Consider the following 24,928-nt stretch of genomic DNA (forward strand, 5'->3'; position numbering starts at 1 on the left):
ACCTGAATAAAAGCTAAACAATCCTGCCCAAGTTCAGAACTGTTACAATACAAACATGTATTAGTGACAATATGCTACTCTAAAGAAAACAACCTTTAAGAAGATTTGACTTTATTATTATATTATTAAGGACTTTATAATACTGAACGTTACAAGTGCTTTAGGAATTTTCGTTAGTCCAAATAAAGTAAACGTGCACGTGGAACACCTAAACCCCTGTTAATTTTTGGAGAGAGGAGTTAACAAAATTTAACAAGAAGACAAATTTGTTATTTTTTTAATATCTTCACCGAAATGTAAAATGATGTTCGATTTGACTAAGCAGAGTGTCTATTTACTGGGTAACCAAGTCATATTATACAGCAAATTTTATGAAAACTACTTTATTTTTAGAAAGGATCATGGTGGGTTTATACTTATCATTTAATATTTATCATGTAAGAAATGGTTATTTTAATTGAGATTGAAAGAGTAAAAAATGTTTACGTAAAAATGTTTAAAATTGTCAAATGTTTATTTAGACTGGCAATCTACTGGATCAGTGCAGTAAAATAGGAATTATCTACTTATTGACAAACTAAGTAAACGCTTCGAATTGATCCCTGATTCGTTTATTACAAAGAGTACTGTGTAAACCTAGTCTACTAGAGACAGATAATCATTAAGAACATTTTAGGTCTCTTGCAAAACTTCCGTAACACTAATCGTTTTCTAGATATTCCACTTTTTTTGAAATTGCATCAACATTTTAAAAATTCCGTATCTCAGTTATTTTTTGGGTTTCAGCGGCTGTCAAAAGCTGGAAATGTTTGTCTTAAACGGCTCCTTCACATCGTGTTAACCACATTAAACGATTAAACATATACAGGGTGTTCAAAAAACAAAAAGAAAAAGTTACAATTGAAACTAACTCTCTGCCAGTTCTGACCGCGTTTACCCGGATCTAAGTTGGTGTAAACCTAGTTCACTAGATACAGAAAGGCGTTCTAAATATTTTTCGGCTCTTGCAAACCGTTTTCGAGATATTCGACTTTTTTAAGAAATTTGAAACAAAATGTTGAAAATTTCGTATCTCCGCGATTTTTTATGGTTTCAGCGGTTGTAAAAAGTCCAAAATGTTCGTATTTAACTGTTACAACATATACAGGGTGTTCAAAAAACCAAAAGAAAAATAGGTGAAACATTGAATGAAAAACATTGAAAATAATGGTCTGCTACTTGTGACGCGTTTACCCGGTTCTAAGTGGGTGTGAACCCAGCCCACTAGGGGCAGAAAGTCGTTCTAAACATTTATCGTCTCCTGCAAAATTTCCGTAACGGTAACCGTTTTCGAGATATTCGGCTTTTTTAACTTTTTTTTTGGAAAACAAATAAAAATTTTGAAAATTTCGAATCTCGGCTATTTTTGGCGACTATAAAAAGCATAAAATGTTAACCATGAATTGCTCTTTCACCTCGTGCTAAACACAATAAGATTGAACATATACAGAGTGTTCAAAAAACAAAAACAAAATCAATTACATTTGAAATCAACACTCTGCCAGTTGTGACCGCGTTTAGCCGGTTCTAAGTGAGTGTAAACCCAGCCAACTAGGTGCAGAAAGTCGTTCTAAACATTTTTCGTCTCTAGCAAAATTTCCGTAACTCTAACCGTTTTTGAGATATTTGACTTTTTTTACTTTTTTGTGGAAAATGCATAAAAATTTTGAAAACTCCGTATCTCGGCCATTTTTGGGGTTTTAGCGACTATAAAAATCTCAAAATATTTGTCTTGAATTACTCTTTCAGACCGTGCTAACCGCAACACGATTGAAACTATACAAGGTGTTCAAAAAACATAAAGAAAAACAGTTCAATTTGAAACCAACGCTCTACCAGTTGTGACCGCATTTGTACGATTCTAAATGGGTGTAAATCTAGCCCATTAGGTGCACAAAGCTGTTCTGAACATTTTTGCTTTCTTGCTAAATTTCCGTAACTCTAACAGTTTTTGAGATATTCGACTTTTTTTATCTTTTTTTTGGAAAATATTAATTGAAATTTTGAAAATTATGTATATCCGTCATTTTTGGGGTTTCAGCGACTGTAAAAAGCTCAAAATGTTTGTCTTGAATTACTTTTTCACATCGTGCTAACTGCAACGCGATTGAAAATATACAGGGTGTTCAGAAAATAATAAAAAAGGAAAACAGTTACATTTGAAACTAACGCTCTACCAGTTGTGAACGCGTTTGTACGACCCTAAATGGGTGTAAACCTATCCCACTAGGTGCAGGAAGTCGTTCTAAACAGTTTTAGTCTCTAGCAAAATTTTCGTAACTCTAATCGTTTTTAAGATACTCAGCATTTTTAACTTTTTTGTGAGAAATGCGTACAAATTTTCAAAATTCCGTATCTTGGCCATTTTTGGGGTTTCAGCGACTATAAAAAGCTCAAAATATTTGTGTTGAATTACTCTTTCATACCGTGCTAACCGCAACACGATTGAAAATATACAGGGTGTTCAAAAAATAAAAAAGGAAAATAGTTACATTTGAAACTAACGCTCTACCAGTTGTGACCGCGTTTGTACGATTCTAAATGGGTGTAATCCTATTCCATCAGGTGGAGAAAGTCGTTCTGAACATTTTTGGTCTCTTGCAAAATTTCCAAAACTCTAACCGTTTTTGAGATATTTGACTTTTTTAACTTTTTTGTCGAAAATGCGTAAAAATGTTGAAAACTCCGTATCTCGGCCATTTTTGGGGTTTCAGCGACTGTAAAAAGCTCAAAATGTTTGTCTTGAATTACTCTTTCACCTCGTGCTAACTCCAACACGATTGAAAATATACACGGTGTTCAAAAAACAAAATGAAAAACAGTTCAATTTGAAACCAACGTTCTTCCAGTTGTGAACGCGTTTGTACGATTCTAAATGGGTATAAACCTATTCCATCAGGTGGAGAAAGTCGTTCTGAACATTTTTGGTCTCTTGCAAAATTTCCAAAACTCTAACCGTTTTTGAGATATTTGACTTTTTTAACTTTTTTATGGGAAATGCATCAAAATTTTGAAAACTCCGTATCTCGGCCATTTTTGGGGTTTCAGCGACTGTAAAAAGCTCAAAATGTTTGTCTTGAATTACTCTTTCACCTCGTGCTAACTCCAACACGATTGAAAATATACATGGTGTTCAAGAAACAAAATGAAAAACAGTTCAATTTGAAACCAACGCTCTTCCAGTTGTGAACGCGTTTGTACGATTCTAAATGGGTGTAAACCTCACCCACTAGATGCAGAAAGCCGTTCTATACATAGGAAAATGTTTTTTTTTTCTAAGTTACACAATAAATAAACACCCTTTGTCGATGTCCACTTTAAAGCCAGTACAAATTTACTTTTAACAACACTAAATGACATATTAGTCCGGTATAACAAAATCCGTCTCGGGAATTCAAGTTATTATATACAAAACTGCCTCTAATTACTTCAATATTTCATAACAAATTACATCCTACATAATATTAAATATCACAAAAACTATAAGGGTCGTTCTTAACAATTACATAATACATGGAATAATATTATACTTAAGGAGTGTACGACACAAAGATTTCATTATAGTAGTAGAGGATGTAAAAAAACGCTTTTAGGCCTTAAATTGAAATCAGAACACTCTTGTTGTTTTTAAGATCCAGTCGCAATAAACTGGTAAACGCTTCTATGTACATTGATTAGTTATTACTGGGAATCCTAAAATACCGTATATGGAGATATTTCAAAAGTTCTAAACTGTAACAGCACTTAAATTAACGAGGATTGGTATCAATTTCCTAAACAAAGATTGTTTGATTTTCAGTTCAGGAAAGTTAAATCAGTCTTGGGGTTGCACAAAACGTTTACAAAATGATTATTCTAATAATGGTACAGCAATTTCACGAATAAACCAAACTGACTAAATATATGGTTAGGCAATGGTTAGTGTGGTACAATATCACAATTTCCTCTCCAGATTTGGAGTAAAATTCCAGTGTCTTCCTTGTGATTACCTAGTCAACTAATAAGGTTGGGGATCAATTTATAGCTTAATATAGGACTTATTATTATTAAGTGACAATCCTCTTTAAATCACATGTTACAAAAGTGTGCAACAACAAAAATATTTATTGGTAACTAGACAAATTTGGTGCTGAAATTTTAGCACTTCTTACTTCACAAATTAGTAAATCGTAGTAGATTTACTAACCCCACAAAACTAAAGTACATATAACTTTAAGAATATAAAATGAAAAATTCATCTACATTTGGCACTTCAAATACTGAAAATTTTGATTATTTCATATTGTTACTAGTTTGGCATTAAGGATTATAGTGGCACTAGATAAATTCTAGAATAATACTACTTTTGGAATGGTTGTATCAAGTTAATAAATCAAATTTTAACTAATGTAGTGTAAGTGGAGATAGGGATGTTAACAGAACGAATTACACACTAACCGACAAACTTGGTATTTCTATATCCGACAAAAAAAATATCAAAAAAATTATACAAAATCTTTGATCGATTTGGATTTTTAAACTTTTTTAAATGTTTCCAAAGTCTGATGGATTTAATTCAGGAAATCTCGGCGGCCAATCAATTGAACTTCATCTACCAATGAACTGAACAGGTAGTATCAAAAAACTGCCCAGTTAATGTCATTTTCTTTTAGTTCAATAATTGGTGGTTTCATATGGCTATTTCAACTTGAGCTAAACTGAGTATCAGTTCATCATCAAGTCAATTTTTATATCTGAAATGTGAATTTCACCAAATTATCTACTTTTCAAGTCATTCTTCAAGTTTCAAATGACAGAACATGAAACATGCCTTGTTGTTGATCAAGTTTTCTAGTCATTTCTCTAGCTTGAAACTAAAAAATGTTAAAGTTCTCTGTTTGGAAAAATTTTGAAGTAAATTTGTATATCTGAAATGTAAATTTCACCAAATTATCTACTTTTCAAGTCATTCTTCAAGTTTCAAATGACAGAACGTGAAAAATGCCTAGCTGATCAAGTTTTCAAGTAATTTCTCTAGCTTCAAACTAGAAAGTGTCAAAATTTTCTATTTGGAAAAATTTTGAAGTAAATTTTTATATCTGAAATGTAAATTTCACCAAATTATCTACTTTTCAAGTCATTCTTCAAGTTTCAAATGACAGAACATGAAAAATGCCTAGTTAATCAAGTTTTCAAGTCATTTCTCTAGCTTGAAACTAGAAAGTGTCAAAATTCTTTGTTTGGAAATTTTTTTAAGTAAATTATCATATTTGAAATGTATATTTCATCAAATTATCTACTTTTCAAGTCATTCTTCAAGTTTCAAATGACAGAACATAAAAAATGCCTAGTTGATCAAGTTTTCAAGTCATTTCTCTAGCTTGAATCTAAAAAATGTCAAAGTTCTCTGTTTGGAAAAATTTTTAAGTAAATTTGTATATCTGAAATGTAAATTTCACCAAATTATCTACTTTTCAGGTCATTCTTCAAGTTTCAAATGACAGAACATGAAAAATGCCTAGTTGATCAAGTTTTCAAGTCATTTTACTAGCTTGAAGCTAAAAAATGTCAAAGTTCTCTGTTTGGGAAAAATGTTAAGTACATTTTCATATTTGAAACGTAAATTTCACCAAATTATCTACTTTTCAAGTCATTCTTCAAGTTTTAAATGTAAAAACATGAAAAATGCAATGTTGATCAAGTTTTGAAGTCAATTCTCCAACTTGAAACCAGAAAATGTGAAAACGAGAATAATGCTTGTAAAATTCTCTATTTGGTCAATTTTCAGGTCTGAAACGTAAATTTGATCATTTTTGCCATAATTTTAAGAATCAATTGTAAATTAATATTTCAGACTCTCTGAATCAATATTTAAGATTTTGTAAACCGGTCACTTCGTTCCCTTTAAGCTAAAACAACCATCGTTTAGTAATATAATGCCAGAAGCTTCTAAAATGGCCATAAACGATTTACAGCTTTTCTAAAATTACCAGAGGTCTCTTAGAATCATTTTGAAAATGCCAAAAACCTTTAAATATCACTGAGAACCTTTCAAAAGGTGCCAGAAATTTCTAAAATGGCCATAAACGATCTACAGGTTTTCTAAAATGGCCAGAGATCTCTATAATCATTTTGAAAATGCCAAAAATGTTTAAATATTACTGAGAACCTTTCAAAAGGTGCCAGAAGCCTCTAAAATGGCCATAAACGATCTACAGCTTTTCTAAAATTGCCAGAGGTCTCTTAGAATCATTTTGAAAATGCCAAAAGCCTTTAAATATCACTGAGAACCTTTCAAAAGGTGCCAGAAGCTTCTAAAATGGCCATAAACGATCTACAGGTTTTCTAAAATGGCCAGAGGTCTCTTAGAATCATTTTGAAAATGCCAAAAGCCTTTAAATATCACTGAGAACCTTTCAAAAGGTGCCAGAAGCTTCTAAAATGGCCATAAACGATCTACAGGTTTTCTAAAATTGCCAGAGGTCTCTTAGAATCATTTTGAAAATGCCAAAAGCCTTTAAATATCACTGAGAACCTTTCAAAAGGTGCCAGAAGCTTCTAAAATGGCCATAAACGATCTACAGGTTTTCTAAAATGGCCAGAGGTCTCTTAGAATCATTTTGAAAATGCCAAAAGCCTTTAAATATCACTGAGAACCTTTCAAAAGGTGCCAGAAGCTTCTAAAATGGCCATAAACGATCTACAGGTTTTCTAAAATTGCCAGAGGTCTCTTAGAATCATTTTGAAAATGCCAAAAGCCTTTAAATATCACTGAGAACCTTTCAAAAGGTGCCAGAAATTTCTAAAATAGCCATAAACGATCTACAGGTTTTCTATATTGGCCAGAGGTCTCTTAGAATAATTTTGAAAATGCCAAAAATGTTTAAATATTACTGAGAACCATTCAAAAGGTGCCAGAAGCCTCTAAAATGGCCATAAACGATCTACAGCTTTTCTAAAATTGCCAGAGGTCTCTTAGAATCATTTTGAAAATGCCAAAAGCCTTTAAATATCACTGAGAACCTTTCAAAAGGTGCCAGAAGCCTCTAAAATGGCCATAAACGATCTACAGCTTTTCTAAAATTGCCAGAGGTCTCTTAGAATCATTTTGAAAATGCCAAAAGCCTTTAAATATCACTGAGAACCTTTCAAAAGGTGCCAGAAGCTTCTAAAATGGCCATAAACGATCTACAGCTTTTCTAAAATTGCCAGAGGTCTCTTAGAATCATTTTGAAAATGCCAAAAGCCTTTAAATATCACTGAGAACCTTTCAAAAGGTGCCAGAAGCTTCTAAAATGGCCATAAACGATCTACAGCTTTTCTAAAATTGCCAGAGGTCTCTTAGAATCATTTTGAAAATGCCAAAAACCTTTAAATATCACTGAGAACCTTTCAAAAGGTGCCAGAAGCTTCTAAAATGGCCATAAACGATCTACAGCTTTTCTAAAATGGGCAGAGGTCTCTAGAATCATTTTGAAAATGCCAAAAATGTTTAAATATTACTGAGAACCTTTCAAAAAGTGCCAGAAGCATCTAAAATGTCCATAAACGATCTACAGGTTTTCTAAAATGACCAGAGGTCTCTAGAATCATTTTGAAAATGCCAAAAACCTTTAAATATCACTGAGAACCTTTCAAAAGGTGCCAGAAATTTCTAAAATGGCCATAAACGATCTACAGGCTTTCTAAAATGGGCAGAGGTCTCTAGAATCATTTTGAAAATGCCAAAAATGTTTAAATATCACTGAGAACCTTTCAAAAGGTGCCAGAAATTTCTAAAATGGCCATAAACGATCTACAGGTTATCTAAAATGGGCAGAGGTCTCTAGAATCATTTTGAAAATGCCAAAAATTTTTAAATATTACTGAGAACCTTTCAAAAAGTGCCAGAAGCATCTAAAATGGCCATAAACGATCTACAGGTTTTCTAAAATGGCCAGAAGTCTCTAGAATCATTTTGAAAATGCCAAAAACCTTTAAATATCACTGAGAACCTTTCAAAAGGTGCCAGAAATTTCTAAAATGGCCATAAACGATCTACAGGTTTTCTATATTGGCCAGAGGTCTCTTAGAATAATTTTGAAAATGCCAAAAATGTTTAAATATTACTGAGAACCTTTCAAAAGGTGCCAGAAGCCTCTAAAATGACCATAAACATAAATTTATAGATAATTACTGTGCTAAAACACTCTATAGGACTAGAAAAAGCTGTACACTTGTGTTGTGTATCGGAGACGGTCAGAAGACTCCGTCTCGTGCCGCAAAATATAGTCGTCTCGAATTCTGCAACCCGCACCCGCTTCGTAAATTAAGGAAATAGTAAATCATTCTCAATTATAATAATCGCGAGAGCCAAACCCTCGAGAAAGCTGCCCTCATCATCTAACAAATGTAAGTACAATTTATTTAATAATTGTAGTATTTTGTGCATGTGCAAGTTACTATTTAAAGTGTTACTTTTAGGAATTATGTTTGCTGGTTTTATTCCGATTCACTAAATTGATAAACCGACCATTTTGTCCTTATTAAATTGTTATTAAATTATATTTTTCTATCAAGTGGTTTGATTTAAACGGAGGGCTTTACCATTTAAACGTGACAATACCATGTCATACATCATTCTAGTGTTAAGAAAGAATCATTTTAATGAATTATATTGATCTATAGTAAATTGTTTGTCAGTTAGTGTAATACTAGTTCCGTTCATGGTCACATCCAACCAACCTTTCCAATTAACAAACAATAAAAAATCCGACATAAATTAAAAACTCATACACAATAAGCACGAAAAGAACAGGACCGAAAATCAACCCGAAAAAGATCAAAACAAGCCGTAGGCTGGCCTATAAATAGGCAAATTCATTAAAATCAAATATGCGGCGTGGGATCGCTTTCGAAATCGTCCTCCAACAGCGGAGGCGGAATGGAACTGACATCAAATCCTTCAGAGCATTCGTGTCTGTCTTCTTCTTCTCTCTCCATCCGAAAAATATCGGATCCTGACTGGGAATCACCGTCCGGAAAATAGCCTTCTTCGACATTTTCGGTGTTGTAGTGTAACACGGGACTATCTTGAGCTAATCCAGACTCGTATTGGAAATTCGAAGCCATTTCCTCCATGTTTCTTTCTCTGATGTACTCGTTATATTCGGTTAAACCGTGTTCGTGTTCTACGTAAAAGTACTCGTCCAAAACATGTTGTTCTTTGTCTGACTTCACTTTGTTGCGTTGTTGTTGCATTTGTCTTCTTCTGCGATAACCGCGTCGTTCACGGTCTGATTTACTTTTGGGAGATTCCACAGAACTGGTAGAGTCATTTTCGCTTGGAGGGCTTTTAGCGTGCGTTAAACTTCTTGATATCGGACGCTTATGAATTCGGGTAAGAGGTACTGTAGCCGTTTTACTGATTGGAATGGGACTTGTCCCCGTTAAAGGAGTACTCTCACTGCTCAAACTACTCGAGTAGTACGGCGAACATTTAGCTAGTTTCAAATTCACTTTACCTGTTTTGTCTGTGGTGGTCAAAGTGGTACTACCAACAGAATGGTATTTCTGCATGTAACCTTTCTTTTCTTTGTCATATCTTTGAGTGTGTACCGTGGTTTTGTGTTCTACAGAACTGCTACTTTTGTCAGTATCCGACTGCACTTGAACTGGTATCACCATAGGTCGTTCAGTGCTTTTTGTGAAGAACTTTGCCTGATCAGTTCTACTACTCAAACCGGTTGTAAATATAGCAAAATCTTCTGACGGTATGTTCTTAGGGCTGCGCTGATCCTGCACTATATCTTCAATGTCTACGCTAGATCCTAATCTAGTTGCAGCTCTTTCAGGTAAAGGAGCGCTACCAAAGAACTGCTTGTTGTCAGAGTTGGACCAATCTGAAATGCTTGGTATCAATTCAGTTAAAGTGTTTTCCCCAGTTGAAGTGGTGCTTGAAAGTTTCTGGAAGGGATGACTACTAGTTTGCTGAGCTTTCAGGGTACTACTTTGTGTATTAGACCACTCAGAAATACTCTGAGCAATATCAGTGAGAGAGTTTTCATCACTTTTCAGACCTGAACTGCTCTTAGTGGTCCCACTGTTACTGGACAAGTTTTGGAATTTAACAGTGTTGGTGCTGTTGGACCACTCTGACAAGCTTAAAGCTATTGAAGTGTCCTCAGAATGGGAGCTGTGAGTACACTTAGTGGGTTTTAAAGCAAAACGAACGGTTCCATCTTCCAGATTAGTACCCATAGAACTAGTGCAGTCCTCTTCGCTGTAAGAACTATGAGAACCTGCTGGTGATGCCCTTCTAGAGTCTTCTGAAGCGGTGCTTCGTCTTAATGCCGTAGGAGGTCGCAACTGTTCGCTTTTAGCCGCACTGTCACTAAGGTCAATAAAAACGTCATCATTTAGATTGGAAATATTCAATTCCTCGTCTGAATTCGAGTCTTGCGACTTCTCTTCAAGGATAATTTTGATACCGCTAGGGCCTACGCTGGCGCTCTGACTATCCGACAAGCTCTCACTTATATGCTCAGAAATCGCAACGTTTTCGTAAGTATGATTCTTCTCCATATCAAAATCTACAGTTCTATATTCGTCGGAGTTAGAATCGTTGTCGTATGTACTGGTGTTCGATTCTACCGTCACTTTATAAGCTTCTTCAGCAGGGGATATATAGTAAGTTTCAATGTTTTCCACTATTGGTTCTTGCACGCTAGAAGGTGGGCTAGGCCACTGTTCAGAATCCTGGCTTTTCAACGAACTTCTCAATCCGAATGTTTTAGGAATGTTTTTGCTTGGAGGTTGGTACACTTGAGTCGTAAGCTGGGCTGATGTATCAGAACTAGGCAATTCATGCATGGCTAGTAGTGTTTTCTGCCCTTGACTTGGAATTTCTGGCAAAGGCCAGTCTTCACTCTCCTGACTGCTCTCTTTTTCCATTCGTTGTGGTTCCTCAAAACACTCCTCATCTATAATAGTGTCATCAGATCCTTGCCGTTTTAGTCTCAACCCTCTTTCTGAAGTTATAATTTCTATATCATCCATGGATAGTTCCGCCATTTCAGCTGAAGTTCTCCGGTCATCTGATATTTGTCTTTGCAGTAGACTGCTGAAATTTGGTGCTGGATCGGTGCTAGGTTTATTACTGAAATCTTGATGTTTACTAGCCTTTCCACTACTGCTAGCCAAGCTAGGCTTTTCGTTGGTAGGCGTTTTCTTTTCGTCGTATAAATTTGCGTGACTTGGTGATTCAGAACTGGCACTTGCCTGAGGATTACTAGAAGCCATAGACTCGTCATTTAAGCTATCACTTTGTGTGCTTGCTTTAGTTGAGTCCTCATCCAAGCTAGACTTCTCAGAGTTTGTACTACGTTCTGATATTCTAGACAAAGTCCTTGACAAGAAACCACCGCCTGAATAAGTACCAATAATTTCAGTAGCACCAGCTAAAGAATACTTAAAATTTGCATGTATATTAGCTAAATCTTCCGGTATTTCTGTACCATCTTTAGGAGAACCGTCCTCACCTCGATAGTAGACGTCTGTCATAGAAGGGAAATCAACAGAACCGCCATCACCTCTGCACAAAAAATATTCGCTTCTTTCCAGATCCTGGTCGGGTGGAAGCAAGTTATCTTCAAAGCTTTCTGATCCAGAACTGTCTAAAGGGAATGGCTTCCATGTGGAACTCAATTCTTTAGGAATATCGCTTGATTTGTGAGTTCTGGCTGCCACTCCCAAGCTACCAGAACTGGATTCAGTGTCTAGAGAGTTCCTTGACTCAGTAGACAACTTTTCCACGGATAATAGGTTTGGTTTATCCAAATTGTTTCGCCTGTTGAATGAGTAAGATTCTTCTAGCGAGGAAAAGCTTGCCTTATCACCGGAAGACAACTTTTTGGACAGCTTTTTATGCAAGCGCTGTCCTAGTTCCGAATCTTGTGACCACTTCTCTTCAAACGGATAGGGTTTTTTAACTTTTTCATTCTCTGAATCGGTTGTTTCTCTAGGTAGTTCCTCAATTGTGGCCAAATCTGGTGGAATTTCGTTCGCTTCGTCCGAACTTGAACCGTCCAATTTTTGCGACCCTTCATCTATAGTAAATGCCCTACCTAAAATGCATATTCTAGGGCTTCTCGGACTCCTAGGTTCGTCTGACGAATGAGAGGATCCCTTTTCCAACTGTTCCTTCGTAGCAAACATTTCAATGTTTTGACTTAATCCTATAGCTCTACCCAAAGAGCAGCTTACACTAGACTCGTCAGTTTCTTTAACATTACCAGGACTCAGTTCTTTCTCACCACTAGTCCAGGAGCCAGTGTCACTCGATTTTGATTGATCAGAACTGCGTTTAATCAATTTTAGTTTGGACTGTTTTTCTTCTGCTTCCAGAAGATTAGACTTTTTAACTGATTCTTCCGGTTCCAAGGCTTTTTCCGGAGAATCTAGGTTATCATAATCTAAAGAGCTTTCAGTGCCTGGAAACTCTTCACACTCAACTGTCATCCACGATCCAGTGTCCTCGGACCTGCTTCTTTCAATACTTAACTTTAATAAGGCATCTTTGTGATCAGTCACTGTAACCCTAAGAAGATTGCTATCTATATCAGTTCCTTCTTTCAATTCACTCACTTCCGTCAGAGACTCATCTTCGCTGGTTATCCGGAATTGACTGTCTGGCACCAAAGTGCTTTCGTCTGAATTCTTTCGTCTGCGCTCAAGTTTTCTTCTAATAAATTTACTCACAGTACTTGAGGCTCTCTGCATTTCGGCTATAAGTTCCTTGTCCTGGTCTGATTTGCCACTAGACTCAGCTGACTCATCAATGTATTTGATATCCAAGGAATTGCCTAGACTGACTTTTTCAGTGCTCAGAGAATCGGATGAGCTTTTGCTTTTCGTGTCCAATTTAGCCAAGTCAGGTGGTTTAGGGGAGGAGCGTTGCTTAAAAAAATCATTTCCACTTTTGACAATTTCAATATTCTGCAGCTTCTCATCTTTTTTACCTACTGACAACCAAACATCCAGGCTAGTGCCTTCTAAGATTAGTTGGTGTTCTCCTGCAGGTTCTGAATGAACATCCGCAGTTACAGTCTCCTGAACCGCGTAGTTTTCAGGAGAAACTTCACTTAACTTGTCACGATCGTTTATGGTTTTAATGGCTTCAGGTTTGAAGTCAAATTCCGTAGATTTGTCAGCTTCATCTTCTGATTTGCTCCGTTCCAAGTCCAAGCTTTTACCCATTCTTTGAACTCCCTTATCAATATCATCCTCGTTTAGGTTTAGCTCTAAACTTTTGGTGAGTTTTTTGTCAAGTTTTTTATCCAGTTTCTTGGGACTTTTAGTCACTATTATAGCTTCTTCTAAAGAAACATTAGGTTCTATGGTATTTATGCTAATTTCCAGTTTGCCACCTCGTTCTCTGACAGTTTCTTCAATTTTTGGGAAGACAGGTAAAACATCCTTAACAGGACTTTTTAAAGTTTTCGTCTGTTTGATGGCTGTTTCATACAGCATTTGCTGTAACTTTCTGCGCTCTGCTATCACTTCTTCTGTTTCTTCCTGACTCTTAGTACGCTCCTTGCTCCCTAATCTTTTTAGCTCTAACTTTTCAAGTGATCTGGCTTTTTCTTTTGGTATTGTCTTTTTGTTTGGTTCCATTTCCTGGCTTTTTGTTCGCTTAATTTCGGGAAGCGTTAACGAGGATTGTGTGGACAAAGATTTTTGATTGGTTGATCTTCTGTCGTCGTCACTTTTAGTTTCTGAGTCTGCAGAAGCAGCTTTTTCTGACAGGAATCTATGACCTGCGGTTTTGGTGGTTTTTGAACCTTTTTTCGATTCGGTGGAACTGGATTTAGGTCCTAAAGGTGGTTTGGCGGTGGTTCGTTCTTCAATAACTACCGGATCTGGTGCTTTCGGTTTTGCTGCTTGTTTTGTCAAAGCTGGCCTGGAGGTTTTCGGTTTTTCTTTTGTGGTTTTGGATGGGAGTTGTGGTTTTTTGCCTATTGCGTCTTTAGAGGGGGGTTTTGGTGGAGTTACACCCTTAGGAGGGAGTTTTGGTTTCATTTTTACTATTACTGGAGGAGGAGGTTTGGATTTAACAGCAGACGTAATAATATCAGGGACAATTTGATCATTATCTCCTAGTGAACCTTCTTTGATTACTTCCTTGGGTTTGGTTGCAACTAAATCAACGGGTTGTTTTTGTTCTGGAACTACTCCGTTGCCTGTGACTCTACCGTCTCCTTCAACGTCTGATATTTCTGTGGAGGTAGCACTTATCAAGTTTTCTGGATGTCCATATTCCTCGTCCAGGGTGTCGTCTTTGCTTGAAAAGGAATTCAAGGGAGGGAGTTTGTTGACGGGGATTATAGGTGCGTCCAGGCTTCTAGCCCGTCGACTTGGTAAAGGCGACTCTAAAGCTTGTTGCTTTTGCAGTAGCGTGATTGCGGAGCCCTCAGACAAATTTAGACGTGCATGAGCAAATATTAAAGGACTTTGCCCTTTGTTTCGCATTGAAGGAGACATAATTTCTGTAATTTTGGTTTTAGGTGGGACTTTTAAATCTTTTAAATCATTCTCAATTTCCGCTTGAAGTAACGCTTTTTCCCTCTCCCTTTCATCGTCTATGGTGGTTAGTTCGTTGTCAGTGGTTTGCTCGTCTTTTAGTGTTTCATCCAAAGACCTATCTCCATCTTCTTTGTCTGCTTCATCTAACGTTTTTAGCATGTCAGGCTCTAAAAAAACTGGTACCAAGTCTGTGGTTTTTACGTTGAATTCATCTTCAGAACTTGGAATCGAAAATGATCTCTCTGATATCCTCCTTAATTCGGTTTGTTGCATGTTTGGATCTAGTCCATTAATAACATCTTTGTCAGGCTTCTTTCTTGTTGTAGGGGGTGATCCTTCCACCTCAGTGGATGACATAGTGTACTGCAGGTATTTACGTTCAGACTCAAATTTGAGGATGGCTTCCATTTCTTTGCGCATTTGAGGAGGTGAGAATTCCATTCTAGTTGGTGTAGCTTCAGCGCTACCAAACACATCGTCAGAGTCCAGGGATTCATCATCAGAACTAAATGACGTGATTCTCACTTTAGTTTTGTTGCTTTTGCATCCCTTCTTTCCTGGTTGCATTCTAGGTTTGATGATTCGTTTAGGTTTAGTTTCACTTTTGCTTTTATCCACTACCTTTGGTTTAGGTTGTTCTGTTAGAATCTTCTTTTCTTCAACTTTAGGTAGGCTTTGTTTAGCAATTTTTTCTTCAATTTTTAAATCTATTTTTATCTGTCTAGGGTCAGGTTTAGCAAGGATTCTTTGCAAAGGTTTCAAGCTCTCTGTTCTGGAACTGGTAGGAGAGTCGCTTTCTATCTGACTTAGTTTTGAGTTAAGGGTTTCCAGAACTAGTGGGTCAATGTGAGTTATATCTCTTTTAGGACTGGCAATCAGTTGAACTGACGGTACACTTTTATCAACTTCTAATGTTACTGGATTCACCTTGGATAAGTCGATGTTTTGTGTGAAAAGGAAGGACGTTTCCCCTCTTGATTTTGGTGTTTCGGGTTTCGTTACTTCTCTAGGTGAGCCAAACTCATTTAACGGTTTCACCCCATCTTTATCCACTACGTAACGCTTGATTTCTTCTTTTTGAGCGGTGCCGTTTAAAATATGCCTTTTGTGCAAAACGTAAGGGATGTCTTCGTCTTTGGGAGGTAGGTTGATTAAATCGGCCTGGTTTTTGGCACCCAGCACCTCAAATTGGCTTTTAGGGACCTCAAACTTGGTTTTCTGACCCTCAATCTCGCGTTTCAGGATGTCAAAGTGACCGAATTCTGCTGTGGGCATTTCAAAGTGAATCCCTTTGTATTTGGTTATAGGAGGAGCACTGGGAATTTGCTTGTATAAATAATCTTCGTCGCTGGACTCTGCTGGGGTTAAATCAATCGATTTCTGGTGCATTAGTAGAAGTCTTCGGTTGGGGTTGATTTTTTGTCTAGCTAGGGAATTTGGGTCAGACTTTGTTCTTTCTATTGGTTGATGGAAAGGAAGGTCGTGGCAAATGCGAGGTTCAATTTCCATAAACACTTCTCTGTAACTACGGACTTCCTTTTTTTGTGTGTCAATGTTAGGGACCACTCCAAAGCCGTGATCACTGAAATCGCTACTTTCTTGTAGTGATTGGATGCGTTCTTCGTCAAAACTGAAAATGTTACTTTCTGACTCAGTAGATCTTTGACCAGCGCTGTGTGATCCCACTGATCCATGAGGAATATTCTCTATTTCAGTTGGGAGGCCTACGATGCTTTCCGGCCATATATGGGTCATTTTGTGGGGTGGAGTTTCAGTTCTGCAAGGAAACTTTTCCGCAATCGGAAGAGTGTTTTGTTCTATGTCTGATAGGATTTTATCGACTCGTAGGCTTTGTTCAGTTTCTACAGTGTATAAGTGGCTGGTTTCGTGGAAATTATTAGAAAAATCGGGATAAGCTGGAAGCACTGGATCTGGAGGTAAGTGTCGATGTTTTTGAGTTCCGTAGTTTCGTTCAAAGTTTATTTTTCTGTCGTAATCCTTCTTGAATTTGTCGTCGTGTTTGGTAGTTGCGTCAAAATACTCACTCTTGGACTCTGCACTGGAAGTTCTAGTTCCGAAGTAGTGGCGTTCCAAGTTGTCAGCACTGCGATTTTTCTTTAAAGGTTTTTTAGTTTCATAGTCGCTTTTTGATTCTTGACTGGACGTTCTAGAACCAATACCCTTAGATCTTTTTAAACTTTCCTTACTGCTGTACCGGGATGTTTTAGTTTCAAAGTAGTCACTTTTAGATTCAGTGCTTGAGGTACGTGATGACTGTCGAAAGTGTTTATAAAAGCTCCCATCCGATTTCCTTGGAATAATCTCTCTTGGTAAATCTCTAGGATCCTCCATGAGGAAAATGTCATGATCGCTAACGCTTTTAAAGCGTTGTCGAGTTCCATGGTCCGATTCGCTGTCAGAGGGCATGTAATTACCTGAATCCAAGCTACAACTCCTTACATTTAACGGTTTAGGTTTCTTATAATCGCCTGACGTGCTATCGTCTGATTTTTCAATTAACTCGTAGCTATCGTGAGACACATCTTCTTGCGAGTCACGCAATTCGTAATTACCTGGATCTTCGACAGACTCTTGCGAGTAAGATGTTGTCCCAGGAAAGCTGCTCGAGTATATTTTCGGGGAGGGCACCATTATATCTTGCTGTATTTCTAAACTACTATCGCGTGAACTAGCACTATACAAAGCCCTATGGTCGTCGTAAATGGTAACCGGAGAATCTTGTTTCCGCTCGTCTAGACTTACTACAGTTTTTTCGAGGGGTTTAGGCGACTTAGCTCTACGTTTAGCTTTGCCGGTTTCTTCGAAACTAAAATCGTACAAATCTCTACAACTAGCGCTGCGTTGCCAAAGCTTTCGTTTCGGTGCCGCGCTGGCCGATTCGTACGTATACTCCATGGGACTTTCTGGTCGTGGCGAAGGACCTAAGTCGTTATGGGATTGTGTCTGCGAGGGTACATAATTATCAGCAAACGGTGGATTAGGATGATCCAAGCTGACTTTCGACTTGTGACTAGAGGGCATCCGCGAAGTAATGGGAGTGTGAGTGGTGATACCTAAAGGGTTAGTATAGTTGTTACGCTATAAATGTTAGTCAACACTACGATTTCTACAAAAAGGAAAGAAAAAAGCTGTTGGGGCTTAAAATAAGGTTCTGAAAAAACTTAGTGCTATCTACAACTTAAATCGAACCAAAAGTAGAAACAGTTTTATGCGAACCTAAAAAAAATTGTTAAACTAGGGTAATTGTCAGGACTGGGATGAGACTTACCCGTGTCTGTTCTGTGGACAGCCGCGCGTACGGCGAGCGGAGACGCAGGCTTCCGATTGGCTATGGACGCGGATATGGGGATGCCCTTGTGGTCCGGTGAACCCAGGGGGCTCGCGGTCGCAGAACTCGCGACTGATACCGACCGCGTCTCCGTCGGAGAAGGCGAGCTCATCGTCGGAACAACAGCCGGCGGCCGAGGTACCTAGAAGAAGTGAACGCGTTGTTGGAAATAAGAATCATCTAGTAACTTTTAGTTCAAGGATGATTCAATTTCGTGTTGGAAAACAAAATTTCATCCAGTGATACCTCACAAGGCAAGGCAAAAGACAGTTCTTCAGATACTCTTCAACAAGATCATTGATGGCTGACATCAACGTTCATTCCCCTGCCAAAAACGAATAATGCAAGGAAATGCGAAGATCACAAGCTTATCAGTCTTATGAGTCACTCCTTGAAACTATTTCTCAAAATAATACATCAGAGAATATTTAGAAAGTGTGAACAAAACATCAGTGACTCACAATTTCGAAAAGCACTAGTGGTAACACAAGTACTGGTACAAAACTGCCACGACCAGCGGAATTATGCTTCATAGACTTCGAGAAAACTTTGACAGAGTACAACACCACAAATTACTAACAACAGTGAAACAAATGGATGTCCGTTGTCACATAAAGATCGATAGAGAACAAAGTAATTCATGTTGAAATCTGCAGAGTAGTCCGACAGGGTTGTGTGCTTTCGCCACTGCTATTCAATTTGTACTCCGAGAATATCTTCCAGGAAGCACTTGAGAATGTTGAGAAGGGTATTAAAGTCAATTGAACATGGATTCCCAAAAAGTAGGCTTAAAAATCAACATTGCCAAGACCCAATTTATGACGAACTTAGTCTCAAGCTGTAACCTAATGCAAGAAGGAAAAGAAATTCAATACGTAACCTCTTACAAATATCTGGGATACGAGATCCGAATGGGAAGAGACAATCAGACCTGCGAACTAAACAGAAGGATAGGACTGACCTGGGCTGCCTTCGGCAGGCTGAGACCTGTATTCAAATCGGATATACCGATAAATGCGTCCTCCCGGTATTGACGTATGGCTCGGAAACACTTACACAAAATCTATCAATCAAATAAGAATAAGTCAACGAGCCATGGTCCACGTTGGGAGTGTCACTGCGAGGTCACACACTTAAAATGAAACTGGGCTGGCCACGTCGCAAGAATGTCAGACAATAGATGGACGAAGAGAATAACAGAATGGCGTCCCAGAGACGAAGCACACAGAAACAGGGGACGACCGCCGACTCGTTGGACGGACGATATGAAGAGGATATCTTTAAACTGGATCCAAGATGCCCAAGACCAAGCAAAATGGGTTATGTTAAGAGAGGCTTATGTCCAGCAGTGGACGAGACAAGCTGCTAGATGATGATGGACATGGATTAATAACATTCGCTACGCGGATGACACGCTATTGATTGCTGACAATGTGTGCGACCTCAAATGTCTTGTCAACGTAGTAGGAGAGCAGAGTAAGAGAATGAGCCCAAAAATAAACGCCATAATAATACTGTTACGGTTTGGGCCTACTATGCTCGATACTTCTGAACGAGCACTCGGTTCGGGATGGAATCGAAGCGCCGCAATATCTGGCCGGGCGCGTGTTAAAGTAGGCCACAGTTAGGAAGCGACACCTGGAAGCATCTTTGATATTCGAGGCAAATCGCGAAGCGTTTTGCGGTCATTCTAGAATAGAACGTGGTTTCCGAATATAAAAGAAGCGGTGTCGACGACGGCGTAGTAGTGTAGTAGTGAATTTGGGAACGCGGTAAAGTTTAAATAGTGGAATAATTGTGGAATTGTAGTAGTGTTTTTAGTAGCTGAGTTAATGATTGTACGGAGTGTTTTGAAGTGTAAATAAATTTATTAATTGTTGTTAAATTGACTTTGTGTAAACCCACGGGAAAATCGTAACAATACAAAATGCATGATTGTTACTCGTCAAGTAGATATATTAAGAAATGTGGGACTAACATCGGATGGATTATCAATTGAGTGAGTGAACATCTGATCTGGAAATAAGATGTCGTATAGAGAGCACCCGCAATGTTTTCATGAAATTCAAATGCATCTTCACAAATAGGGACTTTGACCAGCACCTAAAAATGAGATTCATAAAGTGTTACATTTGGTCGGTGTTACTATATGGTGTGGTGAGCTGGACATTGAAGGTGACCACAATGAATAAAATAGAGGTCTTCGAGATGTGGTGTGTGATTAAACAAAAAACGTGAACTATTGCTAATGATCAAAAAAACCTAGGAAATACGAAGTACCAGCTCTTATAACTGACCATCGAGGGGAAGATAGAGGAAAGGAAGAAGATGTCGTGGCTGCGTAACATAAGACAGTGGACTGGCTTACAAACAGTGGAAAGCCTAATACATACGGCCAGAGACGTAACACAAATGAGTAATGTGGTCGCCAACATTCATTAGTGAATATGCACAAGAAGAAGAGTGATACCTCTAGTACTCAATTAAGATAAAAGCGCATACTCAAACTTACCATAACAGTGGCCTTGGTACTGATATTGGTGGTGTCGGTGACCGAGGTCCAAGATGTAGCTGTGCCTAGGGGGCGAGAGGCTGATCTCGTCGTCGGAGAATCCGGGAGTCCTCGGGCCCCACGTCCCTCCGTCCCCGACGCTGCGCCCATCGATCCCAGGGACGCTGAGAGTTTGGACGCTTCCACTACAAATGTCCCAGTGTCAAATCACAGTTTTAAATTAGCGCAAACAAAAGAAACCATACTGATGATGTCAAAATACAGGGATTTAGAACAACTACGAGTTTTATGATAAACTACCTTCACTCAGGGTACACAACATACTGAGGATTAAACTGTTTTAATTGAACAAAGCGATTTCGGGTAGATAAAAAGGTTAATTAACGTGTAAATTTCAATTCAGTGATATTTTTGGTGAGTAAGTGTAATTGTTTAGGAAACGCCGACACTATATAAATTTTGTTGAACTAATAAATTCCCTGACAAATCAACATTAGACTGCAACAGATCAATATTTTAGATATTTAATTATGAAATTGATTAGATAGTATAACCTATACAGAGTGGTGCAGTTTTGAATGTCAGTAATGCACCATTTGATAGACCATAAAAAAATAAGTTAACATGATGCATTATGCCATTTTCCGGACAAATGTTTTCTAAGGAAGCTACAGTCTTCCAAATTTCTGTGTAAAAAATCGATTTTTTGCTATAACTGTCAGACTGTGGGAGCAATTTTTGTTCAAATTTGGAACAAGTACTTGCTTATGAAATGAATACTCGTTATGTGATGTGAATGACGTTTGTCAAAGTTGTTTAGTGACGTTGATCCTGGAAAGCAGGGTCTTCATTTTTCCGCTCTATTTTCTACGCTAACTGGATATTTTTCAAAAATTACTATGTTAATTTCCTTATTTGATTTGGAGAAAAATGTATCTTTTGTAAAATTTTGATTTTACATTTCGTTTACGACACAACCGGGTCATAACGTTTTTTACAAACAAACAGGATTTTTGGACTAATTTTTACTGGCGTTCAATTTTTTAGACTATAAGTAGTGTAAAACTGTACATTCAAGACTTGTGAGAGTCCGAATTTTGTACTAAATAATCTAAAAACTTGCTATTCACTACTAGGAATAGCCTTATAATTCGTTTTCTCAGACTGCAATCTTGGACGAGTGTCTGAAACTGGATTTCTAGAACTTAAAATAGTCCGGAAATGAAGCAAAGATTGTATTGCGCATGAAAGTTGAAGACTAGAATTGACTTTACTAGGACTAAAGAAGTCCAAAAGTCTATTTTCAAGACTTTTCAATTGGTGTACAACTCAATTTTCTCTACTGAAACAAGTCTAGAAGTAAATTAAACACTGAAAATAGTTCTCAAGACTAATATCGTAGCATTTAGTGCCAAAATTGTTTACTTTCATTACTGAACCGTCTGGAACTTCACTTTTAGAAATCTTTCTCTTTTTAATTGGTCTTAAACTCGATTTTTCACTTAAAAAGCCCTAAAAATTTCTTAGAAATGCTACAATTTTTTGCACCTATGAGTGTAGAAAGTCAATTTAATAGCGAAGAAGCTTGAAGTGACATTTTCAAGACAATGGGCAGTGTACAAACTGACCTTTAGTCCTGCTAAGTCAAACATTTTGTGAAGATAGTCTTGAAACACGATTTCAGGCTAAAAACAGCCTTAAAGCATTAAAAACAGTATAGATGTTTTAGAAATGCCCGAATTTTTAGCACAGAGGTGTCTAGAAATCAATTTAATAGTGACAAAGTTTGAAGTAATATTTTCAAGCCTGTGGAGTATGTAAAATTGTTTTTTAAAACTTGGTGAAGATAGTCTTAAAACTCGATTTTCCAAGCTGAGAGCAGTTTTGAAGCACTAAAAATAGTCCAGAGTTCTAAGAAAATGAAAACCAAAGTAAAAGAACTTGAAAAGTTAGTTTTCAAGTCAATTTTCATGCAGCTAATGTCAATATCCTGTATTTAAGACTATTTTCAAGACTAAAATATTGAAATGTTCAAATGTGAATATACGTCAATGCATTTCATTAGTTCAGCGTCACTTTTTGGAGTTCAAGTCAATTTTTAAGGTTTAAATGTGTGAATTGTCAAAAATTCTAGAAAAGGCAGTTTTTCATGTCTACAAGTCAATTTTCAAGACTAAAGTTTTTCAATTTGTCCGGAAACTAGTGTGTGTGAAACTAGTTTTCATAGTTACAAGCTACAAAGACATTTTTTAAGCTTCTTAAATAAATTTTCCGTTTCCAAAACAATTTTTAAGCTGGGTTGTGTCATTTGGGGGAAGGTATCTTTCTTAAAAAGCATTTTTTACAAAAATGACATAAGGCATGTCAACTTATTTTTTGATGGGCTTTCGAATGGTGAATTATTGACATTTAAAACTGGACCACCCTGTATAGTCCGCTGGGATTTTAAAAATACTATACCAAAACACTGTGCTCCAAATTATGATGCTATGAAACTAGACAAATATAAAGTTAAAGATGTGCATACCCTGGTTATAAAATTTGAAGAAAATGAGAGAGAGAGAATAAAAATTTTCCAATAAAAGTTTTTACTAGAAAAATATTACTTACCTATTTTACTAATAAACAGTAATTCATAACAATATACCTATATAACCTATTTAGCACTAATTTTTTGACTGTTAATATTTTGTAAAAAAATTATGTGTGCGTATCAGGAATATGAGCAAACCAAATCAAAGCATCGTTAAACTTAAAAATAAAAACAAAAATAAGGGTTACCTACCGCTCAAACTGCTGTCAGCCAAGGGAAGGAGGGGGTGAGCACTTATGCTGTTCCCAACCGCACTCGCGTGCACATTGGAGGCGCTCGAGTGCGCACTCGAGTGCCTGAAGGAGTGAGACCTGGGCAAAGGAACGAGGAAAGTCATTCTAAGCTTCTTTAAAACATTGAACACTTAGCTATATGCGCCCCTCATGCCAACAAATCTCCACTAATACTTATAGAATAATTGTCGAAAAAGTATAGATTCAAAACACCTATAAAGTTGGTTTCAAAGCTGTTGCAGCTGTTTAAGAAAAAGTTGTACAAAACAAGCTTTTGTATGCTGTGCATTCTCTAAAATGCAAAAAATGGCACATGGATTTACTAAAAGTGGAACTAGAACATTTACTAGTGGAATCTGAAATATTTTTAACCCTTTGAATAAGATTTGTTCAGTTTAAAAACAATGCTGTGTTGGCCTTTCAATTTCTTAACTACAAATTTGTTATGAGAATAGCTGAATAAATTGAGTCGATGAGACACTCTGCAAGGCAATAGTGAAGCAACTATTAATGGAAAAACTGTAAGTTTAGAAATCACAATATTGCTTTGCAGTACCCTTCCTCCTTCCTTTGACATCTAACTTGTTTTTAAAAGTATGTCGAAAACAGCACAGTGTAAGAATTAATTGTGTATTCAAAAGGCTAAAAACAAACATGCTCCACACGTCACAAAACTACTACTTTTTTAAAATTATTTTTGGGTGCCTTTCGTTAGGATATGGTAAGCGATAAGCAGCTATAATGCCTGTAACTTCTATAATAAGTGAGTAAACAAGCTGTTTTTGGTACAAAGAGCTTGGAAAACTTAACAGCAAGCTTTCTGCAACTGTGATTTTAGAGCGAGAACTCATACACCTTGTCTCTAACCAATCAAAATAGTTTTTTATTATCCTGAAATGATATTTTGGTTGCTATTTTAATTGGTTAGGTACGCAAGATATATGTTCTGAGTCAAATAATCAATATACAGGGTTTTTCAATGAAAAGTAGCCACCCTGAATATCTTCCAAAATAATTTCTCTGTTAAAAAATGCTAAGACACGTCAACAAAGATTGCAAGGGGGACATCTTTTTACGTAGGATTTGAATTTCTGCCATCAGCCCCTTTGCCGCCATAGCCACCCCCACTAAGTTTTCAAATGGCACCATACCCTGTGTGGCACATCGTTGGAAAGGGTATTTCATAAGGAATTAATTGCACTATTTTATTTGTACATTTGCTTTGAATTGAGACCAAAAAAAAAATAAAAAATACGTTTTGTGTTTATTTTTTGTTAACTGCATAAATAATAGCAAATAGCTGTTATCATTTAATTAATCGCTCAAAATAACCTCCGTTAACTTCCATACAATAATACAAGCCACTTTCGCGAACATTTGTGAGGACTTGCGGTGTCAGTTGTCGGCATTAATGTATTATTCTCTGCCTAAGATCTGCAATATTGGCCGGCTGTGTTGCATAGACTTTAGATTTTAAATGCCCCCATAGAAAAAAGTCCAACGGAGTGAGGTCGGGTGATCTCGCAGGCCATTCCATGGGACCACGTCTACCAATCCATCTTCCAGGAAATCGATTGTTCAGATATTCTCGAACGGGAAGTGAATAGTGTGGAGGTGCACCGTCTTGTTGGAAAATTAGTTGATTTTCAAATAAATTTTCA

General features: G+C 37.2%; 2 protein-coding genes across 2 annotated transcripts in view; both read right to left on the minus strand.

Annotated features, from left to right (window-relative positions):
- Positions 1-24,928, minus strand: part of LOC145725567 (FERM, ARHGEF and pleckstrin domain-containing protein 1-like) — a 111,578-nt gene that overhangs the window by 24,095 nt on the left and 62,555 nt on the right. The window contains exons 9-11 of the mRNA XM_081974363.1: positions 23,227-23,345; positions 20,442-20,626; positions 17,870-18,071 (exon numbers count right to left, since the gene is read on the minus strand). Of these exons, the coding sequence (XP_081830489.1) occupies positions 17,870-18,071; positions 20,442-20,626; positions 23,227-23,345 (506 nt within the window). The remainder of the gene's footprint in view (positions 1-17,869; positions 18,072-20,441; positions 20,627-23,226; positions 23,346-24,928) is intronic.
- On the minus strand, positions 95-17,822 carry LOC145725566 (uncharacterized). The gene has a single exon (XM_081974362.1). It carries the CDS (start codon positions 17,620-17,622, stop codon positions 8,887-8,889), a length of 8,736 nt encoding a protein of 2,911 aa, XP_081830488.1. The 5' UTR covers positions 17,623-17,822; the 3' UTR covers positions 95-8,886.

This window comes from Ips typographus, linkage group LG2 (genome assembly GCF_016097725.1).
Source record: "Ips typographus isolate SLU linkage group LG2, UJ_Ityp_2.0, whole genome shotgun sequence".
NCBI classification, from domain to species: domain Eukaryota; kingdom Metazoa; phylum Arthropoda; class Insecta; order Coleoptera; family Curculionidae; genus Ips; species Ips typographus.

Bases quoted from the DNA above. Each gene is read 5' to 3' on its own strand.
- LOC145725566 (XM_081974362.1), bottom strand. From the start codon at position 17,622: ATGCCCTCTAGTCACAAGTCGAAAGTCAGCTTGGATCATCCTAATCCA.